We start from the raw sequence: 24,688 nt of genomic DNA, 5'->3' as shown, positions 1-24,688 counted from the left end.
CTAGAGGAGGTTTAATGAGCACTGTACGGGCGCACTCAGGGCGCACTCACACTGTCCGTCCATACCGAGCCCCGGGCTTTAGGGTACTTGTCCCCCCCTCCCTCTCCCCCCGCTGACCAGCCCGTTTGTACTCACACTGCCTGGGCCTCGCACAAATGCTTCTTGCCTGTCCATACGTCATCACGCCGTAATACGTCACACGCATTGATTGACGTCATTGCGATGCGTCGCTTTGTTTACAAATCTTTCCATAGACCTCTGAGTTTTTGTGCGTCTTGTCCGAATGTTTTTGAATATTTTCATCCGACCAAATCTGCAGTAAACACTCCACCTCCGCATCACACCAACGTGAACCTTCGCCGCCATTGTTGTTGTTGTTAAATGTCCGCGCATGGTCTGTCTTTTTATTTTTTTTCTATGTCCGAACAGGCGCACATAAAATGACGTCAGAGCCCCCGTAGGCCTCGTGCTCGTGCTCGTACACGTACACGTTACACACACACGCTAGTCTCTCTCACACGCACACGCGCACACACACCTCCAGTGGCTAACGCCAAAGCTAGCGTTAAAACCCGACACATTAACCGTAGCCTCATGGCGCATGAGCTTAATAAAACAAAAAGTACCGTTACGTTACGTCTTGACTTACCTAAAGTTCATTATGGGATGCCCTGGGGTGTCTCTTAAGATCTGTGGTGTTTTTTCCTGTGATTTTGTGGCTGCATTTCTTTCTTTTTACACAACACATGCCGTTTTCCTTTCCACGTCTGTGTAATGAAAGTGTTTCTTCTTTTCCTCCCAAACACGACCCCCGGCTGGTGTCACACTTTGTTCTCACGTTATTTCGTCTCGTTTTCGTCAACGAAAATAAAGAGACATTCCGTCTCATTTTTATTCGTCAACGAAATTGCATTATATATTTAGTCTTAGTCATCGTCACATGCCCAGCATTTTCTCGTCTAGTTTTCGTCACGTGATAGAGGTTCGTTGACGAAGACATTTCGTCATCATTTTCGTTGACGAAAGCAACACTAGCCCTAAGAACCCTTTTGGCAAGGGCTTGAATCAAATGGACGTGTATTTAGCAGGTTAGCTTAGCTTATCATTAAGACTGGAAGCAGCAAGCCTGGCTCTGTCCAAAGGTAACAAAATAATTTTTAAAAAATCAGTTATTGCGCAAATCAAGTTTGGATGGGCCTGTGAATGTTCTCATTTGCCCAGGTCATCGTTATCCTGAAAGAAATTTAAGTCAGAAGCAACTGGACCTGGTTATTAGTCTTGGAAGACGTTTCACCTCTCATCCAAGAGGCTTTATCAGTTCATGTACGCAACTGACCAGGCTGGGACTGGTCCAAAGGTCCGGTGTGGAGATCCAGGTATTCAACCTCTAGTGAGGATGTCACTGGAACCCTTTGTGCTCCAAGTGCCAATGACCGTCGTTGGAGTGACAGGAGGCCATTTGTGAACGGTCGGTTCCCTCAACTGAGATAAATAACTGGATCTCCACACCAGATTGTTAGACCAGTCCCAGCCTGGTCAGTTGCGTACATGAACTGATGAAGCCTCTTGGATGAGAGGTGAAACGTCTTCCAAGACAAACAACCATGTCCAGTTGCTTTTGACTTTCATTAGGGATAAGTTTTGGATGCAAAATTCTAATTTGGTAAATGGTCGGAGTGTTTGGCATGTTATTTACAGACAAATGGGACACCTAATCAAAAACCATGTCCTCCTTTCTGCCCTCTTAGGCTCGCCAGGTGAGAATGAGGAGCTGGGACCCCCACCTTCACCAGACGAGGCAGCTGATGCTCTGATGACCAGGCTGGGATTCCTGCTGGGAGAAAAGATAATGAGTGGAGAGCCGGGATCCCCTTACCACGCCCAGGATGATGGACAGGTAATCAACTCAAACACTGATGCACACTGACACACTTGTTTTTTTATTGCTGACTAACTTCCGAACAGATCAGTAAACCAAATTGTATTTTTGCAGAAGTTTGAGCTGTTGTATTATACGGTAAGTCAATTGTTCCTGGTTTTCTGTCTCTCCCCTTCACATATTGTAGTGAGAATTCCCTATTCGGCAAAGCATAAAAATGCTGCAAATACAGAAAACACAACCAAATACAGAAACATGCTGCAAGTAGTACAGGTACGGCCAAACGACATGGGCCTTCTTCCAATCAGGTCCATGTATAAATATACCTACAGTGCCAACACTCCTGATTCTTCTGTTTCTCCCACTATGCCTCTTAATAGTAATGGTTGTTTCTCATGTGTTTCACTGTGGGATGTGTCAGATTAGATTGGAGGACAGTATTACATTGCACATTGCACATTACACTTAAAGGTTGAATATGTAGAATCTTTATTTAAAGCTATATTTAAAAAAAATACAAAAAAAAAATATATTTAGACTGAATTAATTTATTTTTTTAAATGTGACTGATTTGACAATGTTTTTCAATCACGTTCTGTTTCCATTGTACAAGCCAATAGCGGCAGGCATTGCGGGTTGTCTGTTAGCTACTGTAGGCTGGCCATGTTTCTCCTTGATCGGCTAACTTTAATGTTTACTTAGCTGTAACGGCTAGCGGTAACGGGTAATGGTAACTGCCAGTCAAACTCCTCTAGTACTTCTTTTTATGGTGCGATTTGTCGGAGGGGATGGGTTCCAACAGGCTTATACAGACTCCGGTCTCCTGAGAGAGAGCGGGATACATGCAGCAAAGGGCCTCCAAAGGTTGGAGTTAAACCTGCGGTCACTGCCTCGAGGTCCCTCAGCATCTGCACAAAGGGCGACTGCTCCAACCACTGTGCCACTGGCCGCCCCAATGATGGGTTGTTGATGTGTTGAGTAGGAGGTTGTACTCACCACCAAGGTGTGCACCAAGTGAAATAGCCAGGATGACGGGCCCAGCACCTGTACTGAGGTGCAGAGGGTGCGATGTGGTTTGTTTTTATGCTCCAGAGAGAGACCAATGACAATTGTCCTGCCTCGGCTGAACAAAAGTTTGTTCTATTCTTTTCCATTCTATTCTATTCCAAACGTTGCTTTATTCTCCAAATGTTATATAGATTCCTTCTATCCTGTCTTTTTTATCCAATTGATATTTGAAGCTTGCTTTTATCTACATGTGTTGTTGCATACACAGACTGTATAAGAAAGTGAGGCTACAATCTCCTCTCTCCCACAGAGAATATCTCCTTCCTCCAGTCTGGCCAGTAGCAGTACCTCCCCCTGCTCCACACTGCAGCCTCCTGCTGGAGGGGAGTGGAACAACAACAAGCACACCTCCTCCAACCACGCCTCTGTTACTTCCCTCACCTCAACACTGGAGAGCAGAGACAGTGGCATCATAGGTGACAAACTGTACATACAGCTTCTTTGAAAAGAAACATTTTCACTGCTGAATTAACTTTTTCTGTCTTTTCCTCACTGACTTCCAGCCACGTTGACCAGCTATTCCGCTGACTCGGCAGCAGAGCGAGATGGCAGCGGCAAGTATCTTGGTGATAGTTACTGTAGCAGCAGCCTGAATCTCTGGCAGCTGGGGGTGCGGCCAGTGGTGGCCTCCGCCTCCTGTTCCTGTATGGTAACAGCTCGAAGCACAAATCCTGGCTTCCTGTACAGGGTCGAGGACAACATGGCTGCCTCCACTTACAGCCTCAACAAGCTCCACCCAGGCCGAGGTCGCGGCTCTGCCCGCTCATCAGGCTCCACCCACTCCATCCCTCTCTACCTTATGCCCCGCCCCAATTCAGTTGCTGGTAAGATGACAAATGGATGACATGTTTGACTCAAGTCCTGCAGTGTGCTCCCACACACTCGCCCTGTTAGGAAGGAAATACATTACTCTTTCTCTAATGTAGTGAGTTCACGAGTTTCCATGCTTCAATGATAATAATGTGTCCCCTCTTCTTTAAAACCCACCTTCTAGCAAACAGAGGCATATAATTCACCACACTAACAGTCAAATGAATGACGGTTATGCAGACAAGCTCAGTTTTGATTTCACCCTCACCACTTACAAGATTCTATGCAATGATTGCCTCGGTAGGGTTAGCTGTTAATAATAATAATAATAATTCATTTATTTTATATAGCGCTTTTCAGGGACCCAAAGTCGCTTACAGAGTAGGACATATAATATACAGATGATAAACAACAGGGGACAAGGATGACAAGGATGACAGGGAAGCAAGGCGAAGGGGGCATGGGGTAATGGTGATACAGACAAATAGCCAGAAACAGGTACAACAATAGAGGTGGGGGGATGGATTGAAGAGCAGTGGGGGGGGGGGGGTCAAGGGGAGGGGCTGAATGGGTGAGGAGAGCGGAAGGAGGGTGGGGGGGGGAGTCGGGGGGAGAGGCCGGGAGTGAATGTAGTTATGGGTAGGGGAGGTTGTAGGCTTGTGAGAAAAGGAAGGTTTTTAGACGGGATTTAAATGTTGTGAGTGATGGAGAGTCACGGATGGGCTGGGGGAGAGAGTTCCAGAGTCGGGGTGCAGTTCTAGAGAAAGCTCTGTGTCCGAAGGTTTTGAGTTTGGAAGGTGGCATGGTCAGAGTTAGGGAGGAGGAGGATCGGAGGGCTCGGGAGGGGCGGTGGGGGGTAAGGAGGTCAGAGAGGTAGGGTGGTGCCAGATGGTGGAGAGCTTTGAAGGTGAGGAGGAGTATTTTGAAGTCGATGCGTTGTTTGATCGGGAGCCAGTGGAGGGTGTAGAGAATGGGGGTGATGTGTTCGCGGGAGCGGGTGTGAGTGAGGAGGCGAGCAGCAGAGTTCTGGACCATTTGGAGTCTATGGAGGGAATGGGAGGTGATGCCAGTGAGGAGGGAATTGCAGTAGTCGAGACGTGAGGAGATGAAGGCGTGGATGAGGGATTCAGCGGCAGGGGGGGGAGAGGCAGTGTCTGATTTTGGCGATGCGGCGGAGGTGGAAGTAGGAGGTCTTGACGATGGAGCGGACGTGGTGATCAAAGGAGAGCGTGGGGTCCAGGATAACACCAAGGTTGCGTGCAAGGGGGGAGGGAGAAATGATTGAGCTGTCAATGGTAAGTGAGATGGGTCCGGTTCCACTCTTATCCCACAGCTGCAGTTCAGCATAACAAGAGGAAACTTGATGACTACTTTTTTCTGTTTGTAATCAGCTTTTTATTATTTTTTTCTCATGTATAGGAATAATAGAATTTCCAGCGGGATTTACATTTTGCCTTACAACATTCAAATTATATTTCTTTTCCAAAATTTCAGAAAATTATTAAAAAATGAAAAACTGAATAGCAGTGTTGGAAAAGTGATGAGTCCCTTTAGAATAACCGTTATAAATAGGGATGTCCGATAATATCGGCCCACCGATATTGAGTTAAAAATGTAATATCGGGAATTATCGGTATCGGGTTTTTTACAACCGATGTTAGTTCTGTAGGCTTCAGCATTTCCGAGTGTACCTGAATGCAACACGGGCCGTTTACAGGCGCATGCTTGATGACGTATAACAACAACAACACGCTTCACTCGTAGGTTGCTAACCGTGGCTAACAAGCTTGCTCGCCCGGTGCATGAGATGTCCGTGGTTTGAAAGTATTTCCAAGTGTCATCTACTAACAGTATATGTGCGCTTTGCAATGACTGCAAGGCGTTTTGGTTATGAGAGGAGGAAACAAATACATCACATTTGATCACCCACCTCAAGAAGAATCATGCGGAGTTAAACGCTACATATGTGCAGCAAAGTGATGAAAATAAGCAACAGCCGACACCGAGAAAAACACTTTTTTCGTTATCTCGTGCCCAGGCGCAAGTGTTTCTCAGACCAGTGCTTACCCAAATTGTACAGCATTGTTTACTGTCACGTCGAGAAGGTAATTTCTGGTGCTGTATCCGTTAGATCCAATACAGGTTAGCATGTTGAGCTTAACTGCTAATTTATTGATTGTATTATTTGCCAAGTTACGGCTCTGTCGTTACTCAGTCTGGAAAAAGAAAACTAAGTTTGATTACTACTCTGGACTGAAGCTATGCATCTTCCTTGTTGTGATGTTGTCTGTAATTTTGTTTGAGGCAAAATATTCTCTCTAAAAACACAAACAAATAAGTGAATGGCACTTTTTTCAATAACTTATTTTGTACAGACTGTGTTTACATTTGAAAAGCCGTGTTGCATTCATGTATGCATCCAGTGGGGCATCACAATAGAATTAGGCATAATGTGTTAATTCCATAATAGGTGATATGTGATGAATTTTGGTGTAAAAAGGCTGCATATATCGGTATCGGGTGATATCGGTATCGGAAATTAAGGGTTGGACAATATCGGAATATCGGATATCGGCAGAAAAGCCAATATCGAGCATCCCTAGTTATAAACATTCTCAGGTTTAACCAATCACCTTCCAGATTACACACCAATTTAATTGGCCTCCCCCTGACATCAATTGTGGTGTTTTTGATTACTTCAGAATAAAATCAGCTGTTCCTTGAGGATTCCACTCCACTGGGAGCCGCCATCTTGTTGGACTTTGACTCCTACTCATTTCCTCTTACCAAAAAAGGGCATTGATGGGATTTTGGGGGGAGGGAGATACGGCCGCCTGGGTGATGTTTACAGAATAAAACCACATTAGCACCACTGCCCGGGAGCTAGCTTAAAGAACACGTTACTAGATAAAATGGAGTGGGAGTCCCGTGTCTCTAACGGAGACTACACCGGTTCCACGAGTCAAGTAGAGGCACTCCCGTGTCTTTAGCGGAGATTACACCGGCTCCAGGAGTCAAGTGCAAGCAACCAGCATTTATGATCTATGATTAAAACTGATATTCAACACAGTACCATGCTCATAGACTGTAAAACACCGACCCTCACAGCTCGAATCCTCCCATTGCTCCAGATTAGAATCTAGTGTATGTGTCATCGATTGTATTGGCTGTATTGGAAGTGATGGTGCAAGTGCGGCTATTTTATTAGCATAACAAAGCTAACATTAACACGGTGTGTTCCTAAACCATCTGTTTGTACAGTTGATCGAAGAGCAAACCATCTTGTCACTCATGGTAACACCACCACACGTATGACCACAGTCCAGGTCAAGATGACGAAGTTAGCATGCTAATTCTTACAACTAGCCTCTGAGGAGAAGTGAGGGCCAGGGGCTAACTGTCACTCAAGAGACCACGCCCCTAATTATTCATTTTATAATTTATTCATAAACTTTAACCTCCAATAAAATTAAAAAAAAATAGCCTGGTACAAAACAAATCACCCTCCTAAGTGTTGTCATGGAGATATGACCTAAACATACAGACTATAATGTTCTTTTGTACCAGGCCTCAAATAGGTTTAATTATGCCTTGAAAAGGGTCTGTTTAACATGGGGGTCAATGGGGTCAATGGGGTCAATGCTCTATTGTGCAAACTACTCCTAGTGGACACTTGGAGAACTGCAGTTTTGGGCACTTCCGTATTGGATCAACCAGGAAGTCGCTGTGGCAGGGGCTTGATAGTAACACAAAGAATTCACCATTAATTGGAAAGATGCTTTCAAAAGGATAAAGTTTTGGATAGGCACAAGTTAGGAGAAGGATATAAAAAGATTTCAAAGGCTTTAACTATCCCTCTGAGGACCGTTCAGACTTTTGTCCAGAAGTGGAAGGCATATGGATCCACCCAGACCTGGCCTAGATCGGGCCGCCCCTCCAAACTGGATGACTGAGCCAGGGAAAGATTGATCAGAGAAGCTACCAAGAGGCTCATGGTGCCCTTGAAGGAGTTAGAAGTCTTAATGGCAGAGGTTGGTCGATCTGTGCATGTGACAACAATTTCACAAGTTCTACATGTATGGCAGGGTGGCAAGAAAGAAGCCTCTTCTGAAAATGTCACACTGAGTGTCGTTAACAGTATGCCAAAACAACACTGAAGATTCTGATGCCATGTGGCAAAAGGTTATATGGTCAGATGAGACCAAAATTGAACTTTTTTGGATGAACTCCACCCAAAAAACACCATCATTACAGTGAAGCATGGTGATGGCAGCATTATGTTGTGGGCTTGTTTCCCTTCAGCAGGGATTGGGCAGTTGGTCAGGATTGAAGGGAAAATGGCTGCTGCCAAGTCCACCCAAATTCTTAAGGAAAACCTGCAGCCCTCTATGAGACAAATATGAAAATGGGCAGGCGGTTCACCTTCCAGCATGACAACGACCAAAACATACCACCATAAAAACAACAGAGTGGCTAAATGACAGGAAGGTGAATGTCCTAGAGAGGCCTATTCAGGGCCCTGACCTGAATCCTACAGAACATCTGTGGATGGACTTGAAGAGTGCAGTCCATCAGCGCTCACCACAGAATTTTACTGAATTCCAACAGTTCTGCAGGAAGAATGGGGAAATATTTCCCAATCTAGGTGCACTAAGCTGGAGACATATCCAAACAGACCGATGGCTGTAATTAAAGTATTACATCCGGGGACTCATCACTTTTCCAATCCTGCTATTCTAGTTTTGATTTTTTAATTCATTTTCAGAAATTTTGGTAAAAGAAAATCACTTAAATGTTGTAAGGTAAAATGTGTAAATCGCGTTGGAATTTAATTTTTTTTTTATGTATTATCATTTCAGACTGTAAAACAACAAAAAAGTGACAATTTCAAAAGGGTATCATGACTTTCTCTAGGCACTGTATCTATACATGTGTTAATCCATTTTCCAGTGTAAGGAGCGACGTCTGTTAGGAGAATACGTCTATTGTAATATGTTACTTTAAATGAGGACGTATCATTTAAGGGTCACACAGTGGGAGAGCATGACATAGCTACATCCAGTAAGTCGGATATTTATTTGTATTATTTATTTATTTAAAATATTACTGTCACCATTTGCTGCACTGTACCAGATTTTAGCTTAAAGCAAATCCACAACTGCAGTTCCTTGGCAGGTCAAAAGCCAAAAGCTTGATTGTCCCCCCCTTCCTCTTCGCCCACAGCCCAGGCCCGCTTGTACTCAAATTACTTGAAATAATCCGAGGCTCGGCCTGACTGCTTCTTGATTATACATCATCACCCCTGGAAGTTTTTGTTTTGTCAGACTGTTTTTGAATATTTTCATCTGATCAAATCTGCAGTAAACACTTCTCCACATTAGACCACTGCGAACCGCTCAATGACATCTTTTTCCGGAACAGTCGCAAATAAATAGACATCAGGAATAGCCCTGTCACAATAACAAATGTTGCTGGGCGATAAATTGTCCCAGAAATGATTGCGAGAAGCGATAAAATTGCCATTTTGAGACCATTTTCCACTGATAAAATGATAATGGCATAATAATGCAAGTACATCCTTTTCAAAGATCAATAGGAGGGAGTGGTGGTCTAAAGATTAGAGAAGCTAGCTTGTGACCTGAGCACTTGCCCTTCCCTCATCACACCATTGAGGTGCCCTTGAGCAAGGCCCATAACCCCCAGACTGCTCCAGTGGAGCTGCTCAGTGGCCAGCAGACTGCGGGTTTACTGGGCAGCTTCCAGGTGTGAATGTGTAACTGTGTGAATGTGATCAGGGCATTCCTGAATAAGAGAGCATTGCTCTCAGTGTTCTCCCCCTGAAAAAAATAAGGGTTAAAAAAAAAAGTTTATTTCTAAAGAATATTTAACACTAGAACTGGAAGACATTTTAAATATCCTTTCACTTGACTTTGACTTTAAAGGACAATTTCAGCAGTCATAAAAAAAACTGGTATCAGCATATATTGTCTGTTATATAATAAGAAATTGCTGTCAGTTAGATCTGTATTAGGCAACGGTAACTATTTAAGCCTGTTAGGACCACAGACTGCATATAAAGATGGAGGACGTATCTCTCCTTCCTTCCACTGTAAACAATGAAGTCAAAGTATCCCAGATGCAGGCGCCGCCATGTTGTAATTTTGCATCAGAGCACAGTAGGGAGTAGCAAGTCAGTCCTTGCTGTCAATCATGAGGTTTCCCCCGGTTTTTATAGCATCGAATAAGTAATTCAAACTGATCAGAAAAATGAACTCAAACTCAAATCAATCAGTGATAAAAAAAAAAAGTACCTACATTGAAAGAAACCATCTTTGGGATTAATTCATTTGTGGTGTACTTTGACATTTTAGTTTGGCCCATGTCCCATCCACTAACATGGAGGGGGCTGGACTTTTGTCCTATACTGCAGCCAGCCACCAGGGGGTGATTATGGTAGAACAATGTATTAATAGAAAGGTCTACAAGAATGAGTCAGCAGAGAGGTCTCACAGCCATCAAGGGGAATTTTTATTGAATCAAGGCTAACACAAATTCCAAGATTCTGAATCCTAAGTTCCTCAATTTCCAAATTCCTTAATTCAAGTGTCTCTTAACAGAACTTCCCCTCTTATACCGAGGTCCGCGTGCTGACAATGTTTACAGGCCCCATCAGGTCTTTCCAATACACACCCAAACATTTGCAATCAGTAGCGTCTACTTTGTGACCAGACGTCATCATGCCCAAACACAGTTCTATTGTTTTCTAAACAGAATGGTAAATGGTAAATGGACTTGTACTTATATAGCGCCTTTCTAGTCATCTGACTACTCAAGGCGCTTCACAGTGTCTGTCACATTCACCCATTCACACAGACATTCACACTGATGGCAGTGGACATCTACATACCATCTAATCTGATCTAACCATTCACACCACATTTACACACCCATGCGCAGCACGGGGAGCAATTCGGGGTTCAGTGTCTTGCCCAAGGACACTTCGACATGTGGACCAGGGGGAGATGGGGATTGAACCACCAATCTCTCGAACAGAGGACGACCCACTCTGCCACCAAGCCACAGCCGCCCCGATAAGAATGTGTGCTTATCAGGCCTATGTCCCCAGTACACGGTGACCTAGCCCTGTTATTTACTTTCTCAATCATGTTTTCTTCCACATGATCCATATGCGTCATCTTTACTGTATATACAGGCAACCTGGCTCAAGTGTCCATAACAAAAGGGGGGAATACCATAATGAACATAAGGAGAAAGAAATCCTCCTGTTGCAGGTCGAAAACCCTAGTTGACAGTAGGAGCCATCACAGAGCCATATCAGCCTCATACGGGGATAATATGTCAAAGTTGTGTTTACAGTTTGTTCCACGAAAAATAATTCATGCAGCTTTAAGTTTTACTTCCTGCTTTGCTACAGAGCGGACGCTTTTCTGCTTGCTCTCGCCTTTGCTTGCATTTTTTGCTACTATCTGCTACTATTTGCTTCTCCTCAATAAGAAACAAAGAGCAACAGTTCCTGGATACTTACAAAACCAGTGCGATTATATTTTCTTTTAGATAACAGAGGCATTTTAATATTTTTACAACTTCCTCAACGCTAGGCAGGGAGGCCTACCATTCAAGATAAGCCTGAGCCTGTGCTACAGTGCTAAAGGTAATCAGCAGAAGATGTCTCCCTTCTCTACGGAAGATTACCACAAACTACTACAGAAGATTTTACTGTTGGTGACAAAAATAATCGGTTAGAAGTATATATAGAAGTGAATGGATATTGTGGAAACAATACCACTCTAGCACTGACAGAAAACAGTGGACAGGGGCATGCCAGAACCCAGCTAATTAGCAATGATGAAGCTACTAAGAAACGGGAGTTCCCTGTACAGGGTAATAAATCTACCAGCGATAATCCTCCCTGGAACACACTTGGTGCAAAGCCAAAGAGAAGACCACCTCCCTGCGACAAAGGAGAACGGATAACTGGGAGGACCCAGCGGGGAGGAAAAGTACCAAGAAACCTCCCCAGCAAGCAAGTGTTCAACTAAAGAACAGGTTTGCATCTTTTTAAGGCAGATGGACTTTGACTAAATAAGCTGGGAGTAAAGCTTTTAATTAGCAACATGTCTTACTTCCTGCGTCATCCATCTATCATTACTGCCAGGGACAAGAGGAAGGAAGACACAACACAGCTTATCATGAATGTCGAAGGAGGACCGCCATTGCAAAAGCAGAGCGCTGACCATGAGAGACACCAGAGCAAAGAGGAGAGGTGTCCATCCCCCTCTACCGCCCCGTTCATTTCGAATGTGAGTGAAGATCACTCACTCCTCCTCCCCCCTCATGGCCACCCCCGCCCCACCCTGACAGCAGTCCTGAATATTACTGATACAGAAAAGGGTTCAGCAGTAGACCACATTATCAGCTGGGCCCAAGGCTTGCTGCGTCAAAGCTTGGCACCTTCTACATTCCTGTTGTGACTACCAAGAGACTGAACATTGGGAAACTTAGACACCCTTCTAACCTAAACAATCTCATTCCTATTCTCTCCAAATCAAAGTCTGGTGGTCTCCTTGCAGGTCTTCCCAAAAAAACTGTCAGGCAGCTACAGCTTGTTCAGAACGCTGCTGCTAGAGTTCTAACAAAGACCAAAAAATGTGAGCACATTACACCAATTCTTAAATCATTACACTGGGCTTCCTGTACGTCAGAGAATTGATTTCAAAATCCTCCTGCTCACATATAAATCACTACATGGTCTAGGGCCGAAGTATATCACTGATATGCTCCCACTACATAAGCCTTCTAGATCACTAAGATCCTCTGAGACGCAGGAGTATTTTGTTTGTTAAATATAGCTTTTAATAAAGATTCTACATACTCAACCTTAATTAGGTCCCAATAAGCAATAAACACATTTTGGTCAGATAAATGAAGGTACTAGTCAAGAAGTGCAAGAATTATGGAAGTACATAAAAAGGATCAAACGGCTTCAGGTGCTCCATTTTCAAATGCCGCTGTCTTTCCTTTTAGCTTTAGCGACACATAAAGCACAGGTATCATGAATTTTCTATATTGATTATAAACCTAAAAGGTATAGTTCAACATTCGCAGTACAGTCCACAGTACAGTGCTGGAGTCAAGAGTTGGTTAGCCTAGCTTAGCATTAAGACTGAAAGCAGGGGGAAAGAGTAAGCCTGTCTCTGTCCAGAATTGAAGAGCAGCTTATCAACACTTCTAAAAACACAATGATAAAGAGCTCCATGACTGTAGTTTGGAATGTGTGGAAACAAAACGAGCAGACGCCTGAGCAGCATGATCAAATCTCATCCTCCCTGTCCTTCTTTTCCTCTCTCTGTGTCTGATAAAAACTAAAGGGGAAGGAAGTGACGTGTATGACGTTTCTCAAAACACACACATACATACACACAGGATACAAGGCCCAGCCAGCATAGACATTCCTCTGTGGCGTTAGAGGATTGTATCTTCATTTTGTTGGATCAAACTTTGGGTAGGTTTCTGTCTGTTTTTGTCTGGAAAGGGAAAGTTAAAGTTAACAGCATTGATCCAGGCTTTGTTTGCTTTCCCACTGCTTTGTAGTAGCCACACTACAGTTCTCGGAGAATATCCTGCAAAGCCTGCCTGTTCTGCACTTTACTAACTAACGAAAAGAGGACAATGTCAAAGACTTTCTTCAACTTTTAACCACAAATCTGCTCTTGAGTGGTTGACACTGAAAAAAAACGGACTTTTTGGAATAGTAAAATGTATTAAATCAATCTAAGTAATTAATACATAGTAAAATTAGAATTCAGTGGGAACTAGAATATTTTAATATTTCCACATTTTATTCATGTAAAAAATTCACTGAATAGGAATAGTATGTTTTATTATATATTTACAAATACAATTTAAAATGATTTATAGTCACTGCACATAATTAAATTTTACTCTGAAAATATTTTTACCATGGATAAGATGAGTAATTTTTAGTGAGTTTTACCTTCATTCATTCATTCATCTTCAACCGCTTGTCCCTGTCGGGGTCGCTGGAGCTGATCCCAGCTGACATCGGGCATGAGTCGGGGTACACCCTGGACAGGACGCCAGTCTATCACAGGGCACATAGAGACAAACAGAGACAGACAACCATTCACACCTACGGGCAATTTTAGAGTCATCAATTAACCTAACACGTGCATGTATTTGGACTGTGGGAGGAAACCGGAGAACCCGGAGAAAACCCACGCAGACACGGGGAGAACATGCAAACTCCACACAGAAAGACCGTAACATGGAACCTCCTCGCTGTGAGGTGACAGTGCTAACCACTACACCACCGTGTAGTACGCATCATAAACACCAAGTAGATGTATCACTGTTTTGGTCTTGATATCAGCTATCAGAATCCTAAATATACCCCAAATAAATTTAAGACAAAAGCAACTGGACCTGGTTGTTTGTGTTGGAAGACGTTTCTCTCTCTCATTCAAGAGGCTTCATTAGTTCATTTACGCATTTTACCAGGCTGGGACTGGTCCAAATGTCTGGTGTAGAGATCCAGTCATTTAACCTCTAGTGAGGACGTTAACGAGGCAGATGATGCTCCAAGCGCCAACGACAGTCGTTAGAGTGACAGTTGTTGGTGGGAAGTTGGTTTAGACTTCGTTAGTGCTCTACTGGGTTATAACGACAGTCGTTGGAGTCACAGGAGGCTATTTGTGAACAGTTGTTCATTGAGGTTAGATTGTTGAATCTCCTGGGAAGAGATGATAGGGCAGCATTATAAATTGGAGATAAGTGGTGTCTCAGACCTCCTCCTCTGTATAGGTATGGTTTCTCCACTTTTACATATATAGCTTCTTTTAATCGTCTTTCAAACCATCTGTCCTCTCTGTCCAGGATGTGGACATTGTTGTCATCAAAGGAGTGGGCTTTCTCCTTGAGATGTAAGTGGACAGCAGAGTTCAGGCCTGAGGAGTTAGCTCTCCTGTGTTGGGCCATGCTTTTATGGAGTGGTTGTTTTGTTTCTCCAATGTAGAGATCTTTTCTTTTAATGTGTTTGGTGTTATTTATAAGTGGTTACAAAAGACGTTTTAATGCGTTCAACTCGCTGCCCAGAGCTTATCCGCTGCTTGTAATGCTACTAAAACGCTCCAAATGCTACTACCTACTTGAGTATTTATAGACAACTTTGTTCATTTCAGTTCTTCAATTCTCTCTCTCAAGCCACTAGTTCTGCCCACCTTGAAGATCTAGCCTATCTGGATGAGCAGCAGAGACACATCCCACCAAAAAGGACGTCCCTCAGAATGCCCAGACAGAATGCTGGGAGTCGTAGTGAACAGGACCACACAGGTAAACACAAACAAACAAACAAATGATAGGCCTTTCAAACATCCCATGTGTAACACTACCAGAACTACCACTACAATCCTCTGCTCCTCTCCTCTTTTCCTGCAGTTCGTTTCACTCCCTCTCTCAACCTGAAGCCCCTCAACTTTGAGGTTCCTGGTCTCTATCTCTCTGATTGGTTGTTCACTGGCAGGGAGTGGCTCTTCCAGGAAGTGGATGCTTGTCTTCGCAGTAGTGACCCTTCAATCAGTCGGGGCGTGGTGATCAAGGGCAACATGGGCTTTGGCAAAACGGCTATCATCGCCCGCCTGGTGGCTCTCAGTTGCCATGGGAGCGGCATGTCACCAACTGCTTCCAGAAGCCAGACCATTCCTAAATGTAAGCAGAGAGACATTATATATAGTTTTATACAAATCAAGTTCCCAAGTACCAACCTAATTTATTAGTAAAAATTAAAAACTAAATCATGCTGCGCGGCTATAAATCCACGCCATGCTTTATTTACAGAATGACTATCTTGTTCTTGTGAGGTGACATGTTGGAGAGTGTTATTAGTTTTTATACAGTACATTGAGCAGTCATATTACTTATGGACAGTGTATCACTCACTCACTTATCTTCTACTGCTTATCCGGGGTCGGGTCCCGGGGGCAACAGCTCTAGCAGGGGACCCCAAACTTCTCTTTCCTGGGCCACATTAACCAGCTCTAACTGGGGGATCCCGAGCATTCCCAGGCCAGTGTGGATATATAATCTCTCGACCTGGTCCTGAGCCTTCCCCGAGGCCTCCTCCCAGATGGACGTGCCTGGAACAACTCCCTAGGGAGGCGCCCAGGTAGCATCCTTACCAGATGCCCGAACCACCTCAACTGGCTCCTTTCATTGCAAAGGAGCAGCGGCTCAACTCCGAGTTCCTCACGGATTGCGGAACTTCTCACCCTATCTCTAAGGGTGACTCCAGCCACCCTCCACAGAAAACTCATTTCGGCCGCTTGTACCCGCAACCTCGTTCTTAGGGTCATGACCCAGCTTTCATGACCATAGGTGAGGGTAGGAACAAAGATTGACCTGTAGATCGAGAGCTTTGCCTTCCAGTTCCGGTGCGGTAGAGCGACTGCAATATAGCTCCTGCTGCTCCGATTCTCTGGCCAAACTCACAGCAACTCCCAAAGTAACTCCTGGGGGACCCGGTCATATGCCTCTTCCAGATCCACAAAGCACATGTAGACTGGATGGGCATACTCCCAGGCTCCCTCAAGGATCCTTCAGTTCCTCTGCACAGTCTTTCAGCACCCTACCAGGGATGTTGTCTGGGCCTGTTGCGTTGACAGTAGAGAGTGTCCTCTTTATGCTGGCGGCAGACAGGCACAGAGTTTGGTCATGGGGAGGTGTTGGGGTTTTCTGTGGGCGAGTGTTGTTTTGTGCATAGAAGTGTGCAAAGAAGCTGTTCAGGTTGTTGAGCAGAGAGGTGTCATTTTCGCAATCCTTTGGTGCGGCCTTGAATGCCTTGCCATAGGCTCGGTGCATTTTTGCTGTCGTTGAAGTGGGATGTTATTCTGTGTGTGTGATTCTGTTTTGCTTTTCCAATGCCCCGGGAAAGATTGGCTCTTGCTGTTCTCAAGCCAGATTCGTCTCCAGCTCTGAAGGCCTTGTCTTTGACCCTCAACAGCCTGTGGACATCCCCCATCAACCGTGGCTTCTGGTTTGCCCGAGTGACTTTACTAGGGAGGCGTGTGATACCCCTGTAATTGGCATACACTCTCTGGTCCCCCTTTTTAAACAGGGGAACCACCTTTTTAAACAGGGGAACCACCACCTTGGTCTGCCACTCCCTTGGCACTGTCCCAGACTTCCATGCAATGTTGAAGAGACGTGTCAACCAAGACAGCCACTACAAACCCAAAGCTTTCAGCATTTCGGGATGAATCTCATCAATCCCTGGGGCTTTGCCACTGTGGAGTTGTTAGACTACCTCAGTGACTTCCACCAGAGATATTGACGATGATTCCCCATCAGCCTCCAGCTCTGCCTCTACAAAAGAGGGCATGTTAGTCGGATTAAGAAGTTCCTCAAAGTGCTCCTTCCACCGCCCGATTACCTCATCAGTTGAGATCCCCAGCGTCCCGTCCTTACTGTAAACAGCTTGGACGGTTCCCTGTTTCCCCCTCCATAGGTGCCGAATGGTTTTCCAGAAGCATCTTAGTGCCGCCTGAAAGTCCTTCTCCATGACTTTTTCAAACTTCTCCCACACCCGCTGCTTTGCCTCTGACACGACAGAGGCTGCAGCCCTTCTGGCCCGTCGGTACCTTGCAACGGCAACATATCCTGAATAGGCCGTTTTATCTTTTTGCCGGGAGGGATGGATGCCCTGATCCTCGTTTGTCACTAAGAAAGAAGAACAAACTTCTTTAATTAGTTTGAGAGTTAGAGAGTTAGAGTTAGTAAATGTTGATACGGTATCAGTGAAGTGAGTGCCCTCGCTCCCCTCTCCTTGCCTGTATCATTGTTTTCTTACTTCATGGTGTTTTCTGCTAATGAAGCAAGCTGACTACCGTCACCATTTGGTAAGATTGATTGGTTTGTTGTATTATGCTAGCAGGAGTTAGCAAATGTTGATACGGTATCAGTGAAATGAGTGCTCTTGCTCCCCTCTCCTTGCCCGTATCATTGTTTTCTTACTTCATGGTGTTTTTCGCTAATGAAGCAATCTAACTACCGTCACCATTTGGTAAGATCGATTGTTTTTTTTTATATTATGCTAGCAGGAGTTAGCACATGTTGATACGATATCAGTGAAGTGAGCGCTCTCGCTCCCCTCTCCTTGCCTGTATCGTTGTTATCTTACTTCATGGTGTTTTTTCGCTAATGAAGTAAGCTAACTTTTGTTACATTACTTTGTTGTTACATGTCCTGTAGCGGTTAAAGGAGTGCTCTCGCTCAGGCTGCCCTAAAAGGATGCTAGCTTTTTATTGACAGCTGACATATCAGTGGAGGGGTTTGCCGTCGCTCCCCTCTCACTATAGCAGGTAAAAAAAAACTAATAATAATAAAAAATAAAAATGAAATAATATAATAGAGTGCTCTCACCTGGCGTGACTGTACCGGCGCCAGACTCGCATGCCTGTAGTTCCTGTATGGCTCCTCTTCAGCCAGAAGATGGCCATGACCATCTTGTCTTTGCCTCGTCCACCTGAAGCAGGGTCTCTAAGAAGACGCCTGCATGAACTGCAGTTACATAACTCTCACTGTAAGAGCTGCAAGGCTGGCTGAGGTGGAGAGCCTGATGGCCGATGCTGGCTCCACATTGTCAGGGCGGTTGTCCCCAGCCCTGCCTGCCCGTCCCCAGCGGCGTGCCATGGAAGCTGCCAGTGCTTCCTCCAGGAAGACAGCTAGGTCTGACGAGCTGTCCTCGAAGGTAAATCTGTTGGTGATAGAGCTAGCTCATATGAAGTCTCTCCTCCTGTCCCTCCTTTCTGGTGCTGGTACAGAAACGGCTGTTTCACCCGAGCAAACACCCATGCCTGAGTTTTTTCCGGTGGAGGATATTGTTTCTGTAGCAGCTTCTGCCATTCTCTTTATTGAGATGTCCTGCCGGGCTCTCGTTCCTCCGCTCAGAGCTCTGCGGAGGGGACGGCAGATGGCTCCATGGGATCCATCATTCGTGCAGCCCTGGCTCGCCTGCAGTTGGATCCCCAGCAGGCAGAGCCAGCGCCTGCTAGTGTTTTTTTCAGACGCACTCTGGCCCCTGCCACCTTCACCGTTCCTCCCTCTGAGGAATATCTGTGGCCGGACTCTGGCTGGCTGTAGGAGGACCCTTCGCAAGGTTCCTGTGGAACCTGGGAATATGTTTGGCACAGCTGCTTTACAGGCGCTTGAGCAAACTGTCCAGGCCGATCGCACCAGATGACAACCAGACCCCGGCATGGTTGGAGTCGGCATCTGCCTCCAGGGGCCACCCCTGGCCTCCTTCTCACCCCAGGGGCTACTATGGGTCTCATCACTCTACCAGTCTGTCCTCAGCCATCAGGAGAGCCTGCACGCTTTCCCTCCAGTAAAGGCCGGGGGGCCAGAAATGGAAATTTCTCGCAAACTTTGGATCCCTGGGTGATTTCAACACGCCCAGGGTTACAAACTCCAGTTCTAATGGCCGGCCCCCTGCCGTGTGGCAGAGCAGCACAGTGCAGGGGCAATGGTCTGTTTAGGACTGCACAGAGCATGTTAATGTGCTAGAGCTACGGGCTGTGCACCTAGCGCTCAAGCACTTCCTGCCATATCCACGACCCGGCCAAAAACCTAGCCCTAGTTCTGGAGTTATGTGCGTTCCTGACCAAAGGGGCAATCAAGCCTGTGGACCCCTGCTTCAGCCAGGGGGGTTCTATTCAACTTACTTCCTGGTCACAAAGAAATGCTGCAGGCTTCGGCCAGTCCTCGATCTAAAGGGCCTTAACAAGTTTCTAAAAGTCTTGCCATTTCACATGTTACGCACAGCAGATGTCTTTCATGCCGTTGCCGAAGGAGACTGGTTCACCTCAGTCGACTTGAAGGATGCATATTTTCATCTTCCTATAATGCCTCATCACAGGAAGTTTCTGCGTTTTGCTTTCCAAGGCAGTCATTTTCAGTTCAGGGACTCCCTCTTCCCATGAGTATTCACCATGTGCATCGCGCCAGCTCTTTTGCCTCTGCAGTCACAGGCCCTGAAGATCCTGCCATACCTCGATGATTGGTTAATTTGTGCGCTGACCCGGCTTCAGGCCGCCAAGGACACAGCTAGCCTTCTCTCATATGTGTCTCAGCTAGGTCTGAGGGTGCACTGGAAGAAAAGCTCTTTGATCCCCTCACAGAACATAGCCTTCATCGGTGTGGATCTGGACACCGTAACCATAAAGGCCAGGCCCTTGCTTTGACGTGTGAACATTGTCCTCCATCATCTTTCCTTTTCCAAGGGGGCAGGTTGCTACCCTAGAGCCAGTTCCTTTTCCTTGAGCAAATTGGTTGCCGCCTCGACTGGATTAACAGCTTCCATTTGGATGCCAAGTGGCACGGACACAGGAGGCTCAGGGTGTCACAGCTGTGCCTTTGTGCCCTATTGCCATGGAGGGACGAGTCAGGGTGCCTGAACTTGACACCCAGTGTGCCCATGGGCTCTGTTCCATTTTGTCGCAAACTCGTCACTACGGATGACTGCCTCCTCGGATGTTGCGCGGTGTGGCAGAGCAGGACAGTGCAGGGGCAATAGTCTGCTCAGGACTGTGCAGAGCATGTCAATTTGCTAGAGCTACGGGATGTGCACCGTGCTCCGGTTGGACAAAACTGCGCCGGCTTTTCATATAAACCATTAAGGGGGCACCAGGTCTGCACGGTTACTGCAGGTGTCCCAGGCTCTTCTAACATGGGCAGCCCCTCATCTGACCAGCCTACGAGCGGTGTATTTACCGGGAGATCGGAATCAGGTAGCAGATTTGCTCTCCCGTCGCAGGCCTCCACCAGGAGAGTGGCGGCTTCATCCAGAGGTGGTGCACAACATTTGGGGACTCTTCAGCAGAGCAGAGGTGGACCTCTTTGCCTCGGAGGAGTCAGCTCACTGCCAACTCTGGTTCTCCTTAATGGAGACAACCAGCCCTCTGGGTAAGGATGCTCTGGCCCATGCTTCGCCGGACAGCCTTCTCTATGCCTTCCCATCGCTTCCCCTGATCTTCCAAACACTTCTCAGGGTGCTTCGTCAAGGTCACAGGCTTCTCCTTGTGGCCCCATTCTGGCCTGCCAGGACCTGGTCTCCCCTGCTCCACAAACTTTGTTGCGGGACACCCTGGCGCCTTTCAGAGAGGACTGACCTCTTGTCGCAGCTGGGGGGTCGGATTTGGCATACCAACCATTGCCGCCTTCAGCTGTGGGTTTGGCCACCGCAGGGCCCAATCCGCTGCTGAGCGATTGCATAGAGCCTGTCAGGAGAACTTTTTGAGTGCCAGAGCACCCTCTACCCGTCTGCAGTATCAGAACAGGTGGAAACTATTTTCTAACAGGTGTTCAGTTGAGAATGTTGATCCAGTGCACTGCTCTGTGCCTACCATTCTTAAGTTTTTGCAATTGCTCCTAGATGATGATCAGTCTCCTTCTACACTGAGGGTGTATGTGGCTGCTATTTCATCGCAGGACGCCAGAATCAACGACAAGACACAGTGGGAAGCCACAGGCTGATGTTCCTCTTCTTGAAAGGGTCACTGAGATTATTCCCTCCTAGCCCCCTAGAGCTCCTGCATGGGACCAGCCCCTGGTGTTGGACGCCCTATGCTTGCCACCTTTTGAACCGTTGGCACAGGCAGAGCTGAGGTTGTTGTGTGCCAAAACTTCCTTCCGACTGGCCATCACTTCAGCAAAGTGTTTAGGTGAGCTGCATGCCATGTCTGTGAGCAATTCATGCTTGAGGTGGAACTCAGATGGCTTTGGCGTTACTTTGTGGCCAAACACTGATTTTTTTCCTAAGGTGCTGGCGTGCCCGCACCTCAACCAGCCTATCCAACTGGCATGATTTGAACCCCCATTAGGTGAGGGGGGTGATGACTCTGTACTGCTGTGCCCAGTGCGGGCCCTTAGAGTCTATGTAGACGCTACTGTAGGCATGAGGCTGTCCGATAAGCTCTTTATCTGTCACGGTGGACCTAGGAAAGGTCATGCTGTGACCAAGCAACGCCTGTCCCACTGGATTGTGGACGTCATAACCTCGGCATATGAGTTGAGCAGCCTCTCTTTACCATCTGGGGTGAAATGCCACTCTAGTAGGAGTGTTTTGACAATATGGGCCGCCCTTAGAGGTGTGCCCTTGGAGGTCATATGTGCCGCGGCCTTATGGGCATCACCAAGCACATTCTCCAGATATTAAAATGTGAATGTGGCTACCCCCCATCCATGGTGGTTCTCCAACAGACTCCCTCCAACTCATCCGTATAGGTGGGTATTCTGGATTCCTCGTGACTCTGTTGGTATGAGTCATCCAGTGTTAAGGACTGCCTCTAGCTGTCAGTAAGGATGAAATAGAACAAAAGTTACGAATGTAACTATGGTTCAATGAATCCTGGATGACCGCCAGAAATCCAGGACACTCAGAATCTCATGAACTGCGAGAATATTCTGTAGGAAGTGATTTCAAGGATGACACCGGAACTTATACCTGAGCCGGAGGTCATCCGAGATCACATGTGACTTTGTTGATATTAATACTCGACCTGCACATGACAGAAAATATTCAGTGTTAAGCACTGCCTCTGGCGGTCATCCAGGATTCATAGAACCGTAGTTACATGCGTAACTTTCGTTTTTTATTGGTCAGTGACGCAATGTCATTCCTGACTAACTCTACCACGTTCATGTCATCTCCATTAGTGATACCTTTTTAAAAGCTCACTATCATTTAATCTCTCCAAAATGTTGACTGCAGCAGCCATGTTAGGACCTTTCTCATTTACTCTGAGTGACTTAGGAGTCCTCCAGAGAAAGACTACGTTTTTATAGATTTAGGAGCTATGTTTAGAGCTTAAATGCTTTGTGAATTACGCTTATCTTAAAAAGTTAGGAGTCCTAAAATTAGGAATGAAACACCCCTTATTTTGAAGAGTTACTAAATCAACAAGTTAGACCTCCTCTCGGCCAAAAAAAGGTTTTGTGGATAAGGCCCCTGGTATATAATTGTGATCAAAGAGAAGGCCGAGTTCAAAGACAGATGTGGTCCAAATTGTTGTCAGGAGCCAATATCAAATGCTTGTTAAAGGACCCCCAGTGAATTCAAGTCATGAAGTCAACCTTAATAATTGTGTAAATGACAGCTGAGTTCATGCAGAACCCAATAAAATCAGCCTGACTCACAGCCGAGCCAACCACCAGAAAAAAACACATTAAATCATGTGTTGGAAAAATACACACAAGCAGTAGAAATACAGTTGAAGGTAAAGAAGGCAGCAGAGGAAGAGAAAGATGGTTTGAGACTTAACATTTATTGAGATTTGAATGTAAAAAGGTCTGCTATTCATTGGATCCTCACTCCAGATGTAGAGGCTGTTTCTTTCTCCCACGATTCCCTGGGAAAAGGAGGAGTGGAAGATGAAGGAGGGGGAGGAAGCTGTCCAGGGACTCCAGAGATGAACAGGAGACAGGAGGAGGCACTGAGGAGGCTGGCAGGACAGGTAGGACCCTAACTTGACTTAATATAGAGCTGCTGTATCACACACCAGTAAGCAGTTATTGAAAGTAACTGTACATTAACTCAAGTACTGTACAGTTTAGGTACTACTTTGAACTCTACATTGCACTACATTTCAGAGGGGAAATATTGAACTACCATTACATTTATCCGAGCCATTACTAGTTACTTTGCAAATTAAAGGGGCCTTCACAAAATAAGTGGTTTGAGCTGCCCTCATCGCGAGGTTGGGGGCAGTTACTTTTTTGGACCACAATAATAAATAAAGTTGCTGCGCTCATTATCGCTTATGATGTTACAAGGCCAGGCATATACAAACAGCTAAATCAACGTTAGTATTAAAACAAGAGTTAGCTTGTAAACTGCCTATTCACAAACCTGGTGTGACTGCTTGTAAAACTCCAAGCATCACATGACTTCCCAGAGTGTGAAACGACTTTAATGTGATTTAAATAGTTTGGGAAACTCGGACAAACAATATGTTTTTCTTTCTAGCTGGCTTGATGTCGCTCTCTGGTTGCCTAGGAAACACATTCAAAGCTTCTATCTCACTAGTTGCACTTTTGAAAGGTCAGCAGCAACAAAGAGGCAAAACTGCAGTCTGCTACCTTAGGCACTGCCACTACATTGAGCGCTACCACCTTCTGCATAGGAAATAAATGGTATGGCGCAAAGCATTTTTACCGCGTATCATTAAGATTTTACTGTAAATGTCAAATATATAAGTGTATAAAACATGATGCATTGTCAAGACTAAACTGTGCAACCATAGTATTTAAAATGTTCACCATGACCAGGTATGCCTTGAAAATGCTGTTTATACATCAGTAATAATATAGGTGAGCTGGTATTTTTACTTTTAATCTTTAAAAAAACATTTTAATAATAATAACTGTAAACTTTTGCTTTTTTTCAACAGAAGACTGTTGCCATCACCAGCCTGTCGGAAATGTATAGGTGGTGCATAACCCCCCATAAAATCCCGTCTTGTCAAGGCTAGCTGTTTCCCCTTGTTTCCCTCTAGTTTGTACTTGGAGGATATTCTTTGTAATTGAAGAGATATCTTCCTTTGTGTAAAACATGCTGTATTTGTTTCTGAAGCATGATTTATTTGTTTAAGGTATGTTTCTTATTTGCAAAACAAAATGCATTAGTTTGTGACTGGTGTTTTGTATTTGCAAATCACACTGACCCTCATTTATCAATCTTGCGTTAAAACGGGTGCAGATCTGAGCGCAGAATTGGTCGTAGGACAGGACAGACGTGTGATTTATGAAACATTCGTATCTGACCAATCTCAGCGTACAACTGAGCGGGCCTTGATAAATGCAGCGGCTGAATTCGATCGTCATTAACATGTTACACCCTTA

At 45.4% G+C, this 24,688-nt stretch overlaps 1 protein-coding gene across 1 annotated transcript in view; it reads left to right on the top strand.

The window, feature by feature from the left end:
• Positions 1–24,688, top strand: part of tanc2a (tetratricopeptide repeat, ankyrin repeat and coiled-coil containing 2a) — a 102,533-nt gene that overhangs the window by 25,724 nt on the left and 52,121 nt on the right. The window contains exons 2-7 of the mRNA XM_083931424.1: positions 1,749–1,897; positions 3,198–3,363; positions 3,451–3,771; positions 14,999–15,127; positions 15,233–15,502; positions 23,165–23,301. Coding sequence (XP_083787550.1) covers positions 1,749–1,897; positions 3,198–3,363; positions 3,451–3,771; positions 14,999–15,127; positions 15,233–15,502; positions 23,165–23,301 — 1,172 coding nt within the window. The remainder of the gene's footprint in view (positions 1–1,748; positions 1,898–3,197; positions 3,364–3,450; positions 3,772–14,998; positions 15,128–15,232; positions 15,503–23,164; positions 23,302–24,688) is intronic.

The sequence above is a fragment of the Echiichthys vipera genome (genome assembly GCF_963691815.1).
Source record: "Echiichthys vipera genome assembly, chromosome: 17".
Taxonomy (NCBI): domain Eukaryota; kingdom Metazoa; phylum Chordata; class Actinopteri; order Perciformes; family Trachinidae; genus Echiichthys; species Echiichthys vipera.
Note: the sequence above shows the minus strand (reverse complement) of the source record. Positions and strands in the feature narration are given on the sequence as shown.